This window comes from Coregonus lavaretus, assembly GCF_964263955.1.
Source record: "Coregonus lavaretus genome assembly, contig: HAP1_SCAFFOLD_1208, whole genome shotgun sequence".
Taxonomy (NCBI): domain Eukaryota; kingdom Metazoa; phylum Chordata; class Actinopteri; order Salmoniformes; family Salmonidae; genus Coregonus; species Coregonus lavaretus.
The window spans coordinates 17,943-30,708 of NW_028156415.1; the positions used below are offsets into that span (position 1 = coordinate 17,943).

General features: G+C 43.2%; 1 protein-coding gene across 1 annotated transcript in view; it reads left to right on the top strand.

Moving 5' to 3' along the window:
• Positions 1 to 12,766, top strand: part of LOC311126366 (tripartite motif-containing protein 3-like) — a gene marked incomplete at both ends in the record, with an annotated part of 45,054 nt that overhangs the window by 17,537 nt on the left and 14,751 nt on the right. Inside the window, 9 exons of the mRNA XM_084200374.1 lie at positions 1,124 to 1,275; positions 4,312 to 4,492; positions 6,212 to 6,313; positions 8,440 to 8,538; positions 9,127 to 9,661; positions 9,933 to 10,036; positions 10,839 to 11,006; positions 11,534 to 11,702; positions 12,336 to 12,377. Coding sequence (XP_084056500.1) covers positions 1,124 to 1,275; positions 4,312 to 4,492; positions 6,212 to 6,313; positions 8,440 to 8,538; positions 9,127 to 9,661; positions 9,933 to 10,036; positions 10,839 to 11,006; positions 11,534 to 11,702; positions 12,336 to 12,377 — 1,552 coding nt within the window. The remainder of the gene's footprint in view (positions 1 to 1,123; positions 1,276 to 4,311; positions 4,493 to 6,211; positions 6,314 to 8,439; positions 8,539 to 9,126; positions 9,662 to 9,932; positions 10,037 to 10,838; positions 11,007 to 11,533; positions 11,703 to 12,335; positions 12,378 to 12,766) is intronic.

Here is a 12,766-nt window from a genome sequence, read left to right on the forward strand (position 1 = left end):
AAGGCTCATTATGATGAGCATGTCTGACCCCAGTATAATGTCTCAAAGGTCCCACACAGTCAGAATCATGTTTTTCCATGATTTTGACTGTGTGGGACCTTTAAGACGTTATACTGGGAAATCTGATGATATTTCGATGAAACCAGATCACAGTAGTGTGAACCAAAGTATGATAAAATGGCTGTTGCTTCTACACTGATCAAGTTTGATCATAAAGTTACTGGTCCCCTCCCCCAGGTCAAACACTTGGATTAAGGAGGCGGGATTATCAAGGGCATTTTGTGACATCACAAAGGGCCTCTTATTTTAACACACCAATGGTAACGTCTTAGTCTCTTGCCTCATTTAAAGGTGCAATATGCAGAAATCTCTCCGCCATTTCCTGGTTACTAAAATTCTTATAGTTCGCCTAATTTCAGTTTATGTTACAAAACAAGTTAATGTATAGTGTAGAGAATCATTGTACCATCTAAACTGCTGTGAAATATATTTTCCATAACCAAAAATATTGTATTTTCAGCTGTTTGAAGCCGGTGTACAAAACCGAATGTAAAAGACGCAAAAACAAAACAAAACATTACATATTTCTTGATTTATCTTAGATGAATTTGGACTATTTTCAGGAAGTGTATACTGGCTATGTTGTTGCTACAGCGTCTCAAGAGGGGAAAAATTGTAATATTGCCTTTTTTTCTCCGTTTTTTTAAAGGGGGTACGCGAGGCACAGACGTTCGCTTCGCCTGCTAATCGAACCTAGTATGCAGGCGCCTTTAGGCAAAGATACTTATAGGTCTCCTCTTTCATCTGTGTCTGGGGTTACCTAGTTACTGGCTAGCCCAGGTCTTCAGCCAGTACGGATCATAAACAGGGGAAGGGTTGTTGTCAAAGGTTTGAACTAGCTAGCTTGCTTGAATAAAACGTTGCTTTATGCTCCTGGTAGTTTGACATGAGAGAAAAAGTAATTTTCTCAAATTCTGAGCATTTCTCAGTGGAACAAAACTATTTTGGGTGATGTTTTGGTAGTTCAAAAAGGCTTTTTTACATGGGAATCAGAATGACTGTTCAGGACCTCTAAAGCTCTTGGGACCCAATGGTGCAACGTGGTGTTTGTCTCCCCCTGCAGGTTATGGAGTTCTACTGCGAGTCGTGTGAGACCGCCATGTGTCTGGAGTGTACCGAGGGAGAGCACAGGGAGCATGTGACCGTCCCTCTGAGGGATGTCCTGGAGCAACACAAAACACAGCTAAAGACACAGCTAGATGCCATATGCAATAGGTACGCTCACTCTAACCCTCTAGATGCCATATGCAATAGGTACGCTCACTCTAACCCTCTAGATGCCATATGCAATAGGTACGCTCACTCTAACCCTCTAGATGCCATATGCAATAGGTACGCTCACTCTAACCCTCTAGATGCCATATGCAATAGGTACGCTCACTCTAACCCTCTAGATGCCGTATGCAATAGGTACGCTCACTCTAACCCTCTAGATGCCATATGCAATAGGTACGCTCACTCTAACCCTGCGCCTTATCTTGACCCTAACGCTAATCCTGATTTATAAGGGAAATCCAGGATTACAATACTGAGACTTTAAACATGTTTAATGAGATTGGAAAAACACATTGGGAGGGATCTTAGACCATTCCTCCATACAGAATCTTTCCAGATCCTTGATATCCTTCGTCTGCGGTTACGGACTGCCCTCTTCAATTCAAACCACAGGTTTTCAATGGGGTTCAAGTCCGGAGACTGCAAAATGTTGATTTTGTGGTCAGTTAACCATTATTTTGTGGATTTTGATTTGTGCTTGGGGTTATTGTCTTGCTGGAAGATTCACTTGTGGCCAAGTTTCAGCCTCCTGGCAGAGGCAAACCAGGTTTATGTCATTGGTACTACTGGTTCGAATTCACGATGCCGTTGACCTTAACTCCATTGGAACCAGTCTTCCCACAGCAAAGCTGACATTCAACACTGTTATTAATCTGCTTGCCCTGCCCTCGTATTTAGGCTCACATTGAAGTGTTTTACCATTTTCTTTTTAGGACAACCAGGGCTAAAAGTGGAACACACAACAATTTGACATAAACAGCTGCATCCATGAGCTGTATTGTTTCGAGAGCTTGGGACTGTAAGGTTCTATCTGTGTTTTTGTCAAAATGTAGTTATTGACACATCCTTGTTCTGTTCAATGTTCTCTACCTATATAGTCAATATATAGTACTCTAAATAACTACCTATATAGTACATATATAGTACTCTAAATAACTACCTATATAGTAAATATATAGTACTCTAAATAACTACCTATATAGTAAATATATAGTACTCTAAATAACTACCTATATAGTAAATATATAGTACTCTAAATAACTACCTATATAGTAAATATATAGTACTCTAAATAACTACCTATATAGTAAATATATAGTACTCTAAATAACTACCTATATAGTAAATATATAGTACTCTAAATACCTACCTATATAGTAAATATATAGTACTCTAAATAACTACCTATATAGTAAATATATAGTACTCTAAATAACTACCTATATAGTCAATATATAGTACTCTGAATAACTACCTATATAGTCAATATATAGTACTCTAAATAACTACCTATATAGTAAATATATAGTACTCTAAATAACTACCTATATAGTCAATATATAGTACTCTAAATACCTACCTATATAGTAAATATATAGTACTCTAAATAACTACCTATATAGTAAATATATAGTACTCTAAATAACTACCTATATAGTAAATATATAGTACTCTAAATAACTACCTATATAGTAAATATATAGTACTCCAAATAACTACCTATATAGTAAATATATAGTACTCTAAATAACTACCTATATAGTAAATATATAGTACTCTAAATAACTACCTATATAGTAAATATATAGTACTCCAAATACCCCAATTCATGTTGTAAAGGTGAAAAGAACACAATATATAAATTTCTGACACCATTCAAACCAATTATGGTACAGAACTTTAAAACCAATTATCTCAGAATCATTATTTTACCGTGGGACTCAATAATTAACAAGGGCCCCAGGACCAGTGGAAGCAAAATAGCCCCATAACATTAAAGATCCACCACCATATTTTACAGCAGGTATAAGGTTATTTTCTGCATACTCCAAACACTCTACTGGTGGCCAAAGAGCTCAATCTTCATGTCGTCTGACCATAGCAACGGCTCCAATCCAAGTGCCAATTTCGTTTTTTCAAACTCCAGCTAGTGTATGGTTAGATGTCATGCCACATAGTCACATGACCATTGCAGGCCAACACCATGCACCGAACGTAGGCAGGCCTAAGTGCTACAATGAGCTGCCCATTTTGTGACTAAAAACATTCACGTACTGCGTTGCGTTCCGTTTTGTATTCTGATTCGTAAAGTCTGCCGAGCGTCTTACCCTAACCTTAACTCTGACCCTAACCTTAACTCTGACCCTAACCCTGACCTTGACCCTAACCTTAAGTCTGACCTTAACTCTGACCCTAACCCTGACCCTAACCTTAATTCTGACCCTAACCTTAACTCTGACCCTGACCTTAACTCTGACCCTAACCGTAACACTGACCCTAACCTTAACTCTGACCCTAACCTTAACTCTGACCCTAACCTTAACACTGACCCTAAACTTAACACTGACCCTAACCTTAACTCTGACCCTAACCCTGACCTTGACCCTAACCTTAACACTGACCCTAACCTTAACACTGACCCTAACCTTAACACTGACCCTGACGCTAACCCAGACCCGAGTCCTGACTCTAACCAAGACCCTAACCATGAAGACCGAGCTAGATGCCATACGCAACCGGTATACGCTCAGATGTACCTATATACTCAGATGTCTGAAAACTTTAATAACTTTAAACCCTTGCTTCCTCGTCATCATTTCCTCCCTAACAAAGCTGGAGGAGGTCACAGGAAGGGACATTGGATTCTCTCCTGCAATGCACTGCAATCTCGCTCCTCTCTCCCTCCTTTCTCTCCTCCCCTCTCCTCTCCTCCTCTCCTCTCCTCTCCTCTCCTCTCCTCTCCTCTCCTCTCCTCTCCTCTCCTCTCCTCTCCTCTCCTCTCCTCTCCTCTCCTCTCCTCTCCTCTCCTCTCCTCTCCCCTCCTCCTCTCTCCCTCCTCTTCCCTCCCTCCCCCCCCCTCTCCCTCCCCTCTCCCTCATTTCTCCTCTCCCCTCCACTCTCCCTCCTTTCTCTTCTCTCTTCTCTCCTCCTCACTCCTCTCTCATCCTCTCTTCTCTTCTCTCCTCCTCCCTTTAGACTGCCCCAGCTAACAGCAGCTATAGAGCTGGTAGGAGAGATCTCCAAGCAGCTGACAGACAGGAAGAACGAGGCGGTGACAGAGATAAGCAGTACCTTTGAGGAGCTGGAGAGGGCGCTACAGCTCAGGAAGACAGCCCTCATCAATGACCTGGAGAACATATACTGCGCCAAGCAGAAGGTTAGACACACCCCCTCTAGGCTACAGACACACCCACTATGGGTCAGACACACCCCCTTTAGGCTAGACACATGCCTCAAAGCTAGACACACCCACTCTGAGCCAGACACACCCTCTCTGGGTCAGACACACCCACTCTGAGCCAGACATTTTCATTTACATTTGAGTCATTTAGTCCTCTTGAGTCCATTTCCCCATCAAAATCCTTCAGTTTAAGCCAGAGATCTGCTTTTTTTTGCGTGGGCTCGGTCTCAATCTACCGCATCCACCAATGGCATCTGTGGTGGAAGGTGGCCGAGCTACAGTGGTGTTTGTCAGACCATGAGACATCCCAAAAATCAGTCTTCTCCCGGAAAAAAACGTCTGTAGCGTCCGAATGGTTTGGACTACAATGTGACCACTCTATGGTAAGATGAGGTTCTCACGAACACGAACTTATTGGTTGTTTTGCTCTAGGACGCCCACAAGCCTCACAGGACTCAGTACCAGTATAAAAAATGAATGGAAGTATATATGGAATTAGTTTAGTGCCTAAAAAAGGGGTTAAATATTTGTAAAAAAATATATACAAAAATCCTGCTCTTCCTTATATCTCTCAGACACTTCAAAACAAACTTCCTTTAGATAATTGGTTTGGAGTTGACTATCTGTGTTTACATTTATTAATCTGTTATTCAATGCATTTCTATTGGTTTATAGCAGTAAGGCCAAATTCAATGTTTCATAAAAATTAAATAAAATGGGTCCTACAATTCTAAATCAAAAAGTTTAACGATACTTGGTATGAACATCTTAAAACAATTCCATATGTTACCTCTCCAACCTCTCCTCCCTGTCTCCAACTCTCCAACCTCTCCTCCCTGTCTCCAACTCTCCAACCTCTCCAACCTCTCCTCCCTGTCTCTACCTCTCCAACCTCTCCTCCCTGTCTCTACCTCTCCAACCTCTCCTCCCTGTCTCCAACTCTCCAACCTCTCCAACCTCTCCTCCCTGTCTCTACCTCTCCAACCTCTCCTCCCTGTCTCTACCTCTCCAACCTCTCCTCCCTGTCTCTACCTCTCCAACCTCTCCTCCCTGTCTCTACCTCTCCAACCTCTCCTCCCTGTCTCTAACTCTCCAACCTCTCCTCCCTGTCTCCAACTCTCCAACCTCTCCTCCCTGTTTCTACCTCTCCAACCTCTCCTCCCTGTTTCTACCTCTCCAACCTCTCCTCCCTGTCTCTAACTCTCCAACCTCTCCTCCCTGTCTCCAACTCTCCAACCTCTCCTCCCTGTCTCTACCTCTCCAACTCTCCAACCTCTCCTCCCTGTCTCTACCTCTCCAACCTCTCCTCCCTGTCTCTACCTCTCCAACCTCTCCTCCCTGTCTCTACCTCTCCAACCTCTCCAACCTCTCCTCCCTGTCTCTACCTCTCCAACCTCTCCTCCCTGTCTCTATCTCTCCAACCTCTCCTCCCTGTCTCTACCTCTCCAACCTCTCCAACCTCTCCAACCTCTCCTCCCTGTCTCTACCTCTCCAACCTCTCCAACCTCTCCAACCTCTCCTCCCTGTCTCTACCTCTCCAACCTCTCCTCCCTGTCTCTACCTCTCCAACCTCTCCTCCCTGTCTCTACCTCTCCAACCTCTCCTCCCTGTCTCCAACCTCTCCTCCCTGTCTCCAACCTCTCCAACCTCTCCTCCCTGTCTCCAACCTCTCCAACCTCTCCTCCCTGTCTCCAGGTGCTCCAGGCCCAGCTCTCCTCTCTCCTCCAGGGGAAGGATCACATCCAGAGCAGCTGTAGTTTTACTGAACAGGCCCTGAGCCACGGCAGCGCCACAGAGGTTAGTAGACTGGTTAACCATCAACTCCATTACTATGCGCTTACAAAGCAATGACTATCACATAACATGTTATTACAAATGTATTGCTCAACTAATTACAGTGTTACTACACAGGTATAAGCACAACTTTACACCTTAAATGGTACCTGGTTGTACATATAAAGTCCTAATACCATTATGTTAAAACATAACTGCTTTACACTGTTGTGGCTGAACACGGTAAAGTCCCAGGATGCATCCCAAATAGCTTCCCTATTCCCTGTATAAAGTAGTGCACTATATAGGGAATAGCCTACACACTAAAAACAACTGGTTCTATATATTACAAAAAAATAGTTATTTGTCTTGTAACCATAGCGGATCCCTTTTTGGTGCTATATAGAACCTTTTTTGAAGGTTCTATAAAGAACCATGTTCAGAAGGTTCTAAATGGAACCTGTATGGTGCTATAACCTTTTTTTTTTTTTTTTTTTTAAGGTTCTATATAAACACCAGAAAAAAAGGGTTCTGCTATGGTTACAACCCTTTAGGGGACTATATAGAACCATTTTGTATGGTTCTTTATATAACCTTTATGGAGAATGGTTCTATAAAGAACCTTTCTCAATCATAAAGGTTCTTTGTAAATCATTTTGAAGAACCATACAGGGTTTGTTATTCTGGTCAGCCATATTATATTATATAATATATAATATATATATAATACAATATATATATATATATATATATATATATATATATATATATATATATATATATATATATATATATAATATAATATTATATATAATATTATATTGTTTCAATTTCTTAGCTGCTATTACTATACTTCAAATCAATCTTTTGATATGTTTTTCATTAGTCCACTGTTGATACAGTCCCAAAATGTCAGCAGTTTTCAAGATATTGGACTTTCAAGAAGCAAAGTGTCACCGGCCACATCATCATCATGATGCAAAATGCATCATGGACTAATTTAAAAAAAAATAATACCAAAAGATAGTTTATGAGTGGATTTTCCCTTTAATTTGGAAGTTGAATCAGGTATGCTACCTCTGGAACAGCTGGGGGGTCCCGGAGGAGAGAATGGAGAACCACTGATTTAGTCAGCTGTTCTCTATTGACACAAGGCCTTACATGAGTCACTCACAAGACACTGTCACTGGCCATAGTCATATATAATATATAATGGCAATATACAACACATTAGATCAACTGGAATGCCACTCTCACTCAAGGTTGCACAACAAGAGTTGTGAGCAAACCACACCCCCAAAATATTCTAATGATTCGCCATTCCCTCCATTTAATTATCACTAAAAGAGGAAAGAACCCCTTTGTGAGCTGCAAAGAACCATTGAAGGGCTCAGAGGGTTCTTTGAGTCATTATGGTTCCACATAGAACCATCACCCTTCCCAAAGAACCCTTGAGGAACCCTATTTCCTTAGTGTGTAGGATGCCATTCGAGACGCAGCTCCAAGCTGCATTCACAACATCGCTTAATTTAATAAGTATCAGTATACGACTTGGAAAAATCCACTTGAACTCCCCTCCAACTGGTAATTACTAGTGGGAAACTCGTCTGTCATCCCTGAGCTCTGAGTTCCCCACTTGCACCTTTCTGATGTCATTTGTCAACAAAAAGGACAGCAAGCACAGCGGCATCTTCAGCAGTTATTGTTTATAAATACAAATTATTGATGCAAAATGTATTCTGTTCATCTTCCATTTGATGTATTGGTCCCGTGTGGCCCAGTTGATAGAGCATGGCAATACCAGAGTTGTGGGTTCGATTCCCACAGGGGACCAGTATGAATGAAGATGTATGCACTCACTACTGTAAGTCGTTCTGGATAAGAGTGTCTGCTAAATAAATAAAATGTCAAACAGAAAGCAGTTCTAGATGTACTTTCTATGGGCAAAAAAGAACAAACCAATCACCAGCCTCCAATTACCTCCATGTTGGGTGGTATTTCCCCCCCTTACAGTATATGTGAAATCATGTGTTTTTTCCGTAAGAACCAGTTCAAAACATGAATGCACCCAAATTATATTTACGACTTCAAAACTGGTAATTCCCACTTGGTTATGAATGCAGCATTATTTTCCTGTTGTTGTGTTGTAGGTACTGATGGTGCAGAAACAAATGAGTGAGCGGGTTTCTGCCATGGCTCGTCACGACTTCCCTGAACGCCCTCACCAGAACGCACACCTGGACTGTCAGGTAGGACATACAGGATACACACCTGGACTGACAGGTAGGACATACAGGATACACACCTGGACTGTCAGGTAGGACATACAGGATACACACCTGGACTGTCAGGTAGGATACAGGATACACACCTGGACTGTCAGGTAGGATACCGGATACACACCTGGACTGTCAGGTAGGATACAGGATACACACCTGGACTGTCAGGTAGGATACAGGATACACACCTGGACTGTCAGGTAGGATACAGGATACACACCTGGACTGTCAGGTAGGATACAGGATACACACCTGGACTGTCAGGTAGGATACCGGATACACACCTGGACTGTCAGGTAGGATACCGGATACAGTCCCACACTATGGGCCACGGTGTATTCTTCTTATTCCTGTCTTGAGCCGTGGTTCATCCAACCGGAATGTTGCTAAAACATTTTGTTAAACTAAAACGTGTATGGTTAATGTTAAGGCTAGGAACGGGTTTCAGGGTTCATAGAATAAATGATAGTCCGCAAACCAGCTGGGGAAGCCTGGGACAGGAAATGAGGTCAGCATAAACAGGAAGTGTGTGGTTAATTAACCTACCCCCCCCTTCAGGTGGAGACAGAGGGCCTGCGTCGCTCCATCCAGAACCTGGGCGTCCTCATCACCACGGCAGCCGTAGGCCACACCTCCGTCGCCACAGGAGAGGGACTACGCCACGCAGCAACCGGACAACACGTCAGCATCACCGTGACGACCAAAGACAAGGACGGCGAGCTGGTGCGAACAGGGAACGCGGCGCTGAGGGCCGAGATCACGGCGGTGGCCGACGGAAGCCGCGTTGTCACGGAACCGGAGGTGACGGACAACAAGAACGGGACGTACGAGGTGGGATACACGCTACGGTCTGAGGGGGAGTTCTCCGTCGCTCTGTCCCTCTACGGCCAGCCGGTACGGGGCAGTCCCTTCCGGCTGCGGGCGGTCAAGCCCTCGGACGCGCTGCGGTCTCCGGATGACGTGAAGAGGAGGCTGAAGAGTCCTGGAGGGACAGGGGGTCATGTCAGACAGAAGGCTGTGAGGAGACCCTCCAGCATGTACAGCACCAGAAAGAAGGAAAACCCCATCGAGGATGAACTCATCCACAGAGTCGGTGAGACAACAACATCACAACACTGCCACAGCCACCACCTGGTCATCTGATTGTTGTTGTTGTTGTTGTTGTGTAACTTGAGAGCTGTCTGTGAGAGACAGAAAAACAGCCCAGATGGAAGGAGGAGTCTACATTATTCTCTCCAGGTACAATAATGAAGCATATATAAAGTGATGGTAGAGACGTGACTGTGTGTGTGTGTGTGTGTGTGTGTGTGTGTGTGTGTGTGTGTGTGTGTGTGTGTGCGTGTGTGTGTTTACCTGTGGTCTAGGTACGCGGGGGAGGGAGAAGGGAGAGTTCACCAACCTGCAAGGGATCTCGGCCTCCAGCAACGGCAGAGTGGTGGTAGCAGATAGTAACAACCAGTGTATACAGGTAGGACCAGATAGTAACAACCAGTGTATACAGGTAGGATGACCAGATAGTAACAACCAGTGTATACAGGTAGGAGACCAGATAGTAACAACCAGTGTATACAGGTAGGATGACCAGATAGTAACAACCAGTGTATACAGGTAGGATGACCAGATAGTAACAACCAGTGTATACAGGTAGGATGACCAGATAGTAACAACCAGTGTATACAGGTAGGACCAGACAGTAACAACCAGTGTATACAGGTAGGATGACCAGATAGTAACAACCAGTGTATACAGGTAGGACCAGACAGTAACAACCAGTGTATACAGGTAGGATGACCAGATAGTAACAACCAGTGTATACAGGTAGGACCAGACAGTAACAACCAGTGTATACAGGTAGGACCAGATAGTAACAACCAGTGTATACAGGTAGGACCAGACAGTAACAACCAGTGTATACAGGTAGGATGACCAGATAGTAACAACCAGTGTATACAGGTAGGACCAGACAGTAACAACCAGTGTATACAGGTAGGATGACCAGATAGTAACAACCAGTGTATACAGGTAGGAGAGACCAGATAGTAACAACCAGTGTATACAGGTAGGACCAGACAGTAACAACCAGTGTATACAGGTAGGAGACCATCTATAGAACACAGGAGAGGGGAAACTAATGTGGTATACAACTACAGAGGGCATACTAAGAGCACGCAGTACTGGTAGACCCATAATGAAGCTTTACTGTAAACACTTATTTGTTTATTTAAGATATTTAAGTCTCACTGCTGTCTGTTGTCCCGCCACCTCGACAGGTGTTCTCCAATGAAGGGCAATTCAAGATGAGGTTTGGGGTCAGAGGTCGGTCGCCGGGGCAACTGCAGCGACCCACAGGCGTTACCGTGGATATGAACGGTGACATCATCGTGGCCGACTACGACAACCGATGGGTCAGCATCTTCTCCTCCGATGGGAAGTTCAAGGTAAGAGGTCAGAGGTCATGAGGTCATCAGAGGTCGTGAGACTCCCTCTCCAGTTTTAAAGCTAGAATCATTAGTTGCTACATACATTTTCTGACTTATGAATGAACGATATGTACCCATTGATTCTTGAAGAATATCACTTATAAATGCCTCATGAGCTTAGTTCAACTGTCGTTCCCCATCAGAACCCCAAATAGAAACTTGTTTTACTCCAATCTTTGTAAAAAAAACTAATGTAAACAAACCCTGTATAGCCTGAAAACATGGTTAATACTATAACGTTGATATCATGGATGGTCAGTCCTTGAATCTATTGCTCTGTCTATGAATTTGAGAGTGGTTACATTATTCCAGGCCCATCCCTCAGCTACTTACCAAAACAGAGGCTGGCCGACGCGTTGTTATTTTTTTATTTTTTTTACTAAGGATTCCAGCCTTAAGGGTAAGACACAGCTTTAATGAACGACAGCCGTCCTATCGACTCTAACCACAAAACATTGGCTGTAATTTTCTGTTACTTTACTCAGAATAAGATCGGGGCGGGGCGCCTGTTGGGTCCCAAGGGCGTGGCGGTGGACAGGAACGGACACATCATTGCCGTGGACAACAAGGCGTGCTGCGTCTTCATCTTCCAGTCCAACGGGAAGCTGGTCACCAAGTTTGGCGCCAGGGGGACGTCCGAGAGACAGTTTGCAGGTAAGGGGTTGGAGCCTAGAATGTTCAGTGATGTGAAACGTTCAGACAGCGATGTGATGAGTACAGCTGACACTATTTCCTATTCTTTATATTATCTGGGGATATACTGTATGTATCAAAGCCTTTCAGAGTAGCAGTGCTGATATAGGATCAGGGCCAGTATCCACAAAGCCTTTCAGAGTAGCAGTGCTGATCTAAGATCGGTTTCGCCTTTTAGATCATAATGAATAAGACGGACAGATCCTGAATCAGCACTCTTACTTTGAGACGCTTTGTGGATATGGGCCCAGGTCCTCCCCGTCCACGTACTCTTATTAATTGGGATCTAAAAACTGATCCTAGATCAAGCAATCCTACTCTGAGACTGTTCTACACAACCCATTTTGTATCTGATCGTTATGAAACGTTCCTCCTGAACACGACCCACGTTCAGATTGACCTATCTGACACCTGCGGGATACAAGATGGCTGCCATGGCCCTGGTTGCCATTGGAAACCATGTCTTCCTGCAGAAGGAGAAAAACCTCTCTGTTATTTAGGTTGTTTTGTCTTTTCATCTCTGACTCTACCTTTGTTTGTTTGTTTCTGTCTTTTTTTTTTTGTTGTTTTTTTCTCCCTTTGTTTCTGTTTTAGAAAAAAGTGGTGCAAACTTAAATAGATCTGGCCCAGTGTTCAGTAAGTATTGAGTGTGGCCCCGCCCCTTACCCAGACTGCACTATTCTGTCTAACCTGCATCTCCTGCCCTGACGTTGTAGGCCCTTGAAATTGTATCTGAAATCTTCCCAGATCACTCTGTGCCTGATATATGTCAAACATAACAAAAGATTGATACATATGTCATCATAATATCATGATCGTTACAATCATTGTTGTTCTAACTGTGTTTAATGTAATGTATAAGATGAATGAGCAGGAATTTAGTGAAATTGATTAGAAACGAACCCATTTGTGAATAAATATTACATCCATAGACATTTCAAAACACCTGAACAATGAGTTAAATTAAAATAATCGGTAGTACTGAAAATGAGTATGATTAAACCATAGAGATAGATAGAGATCTT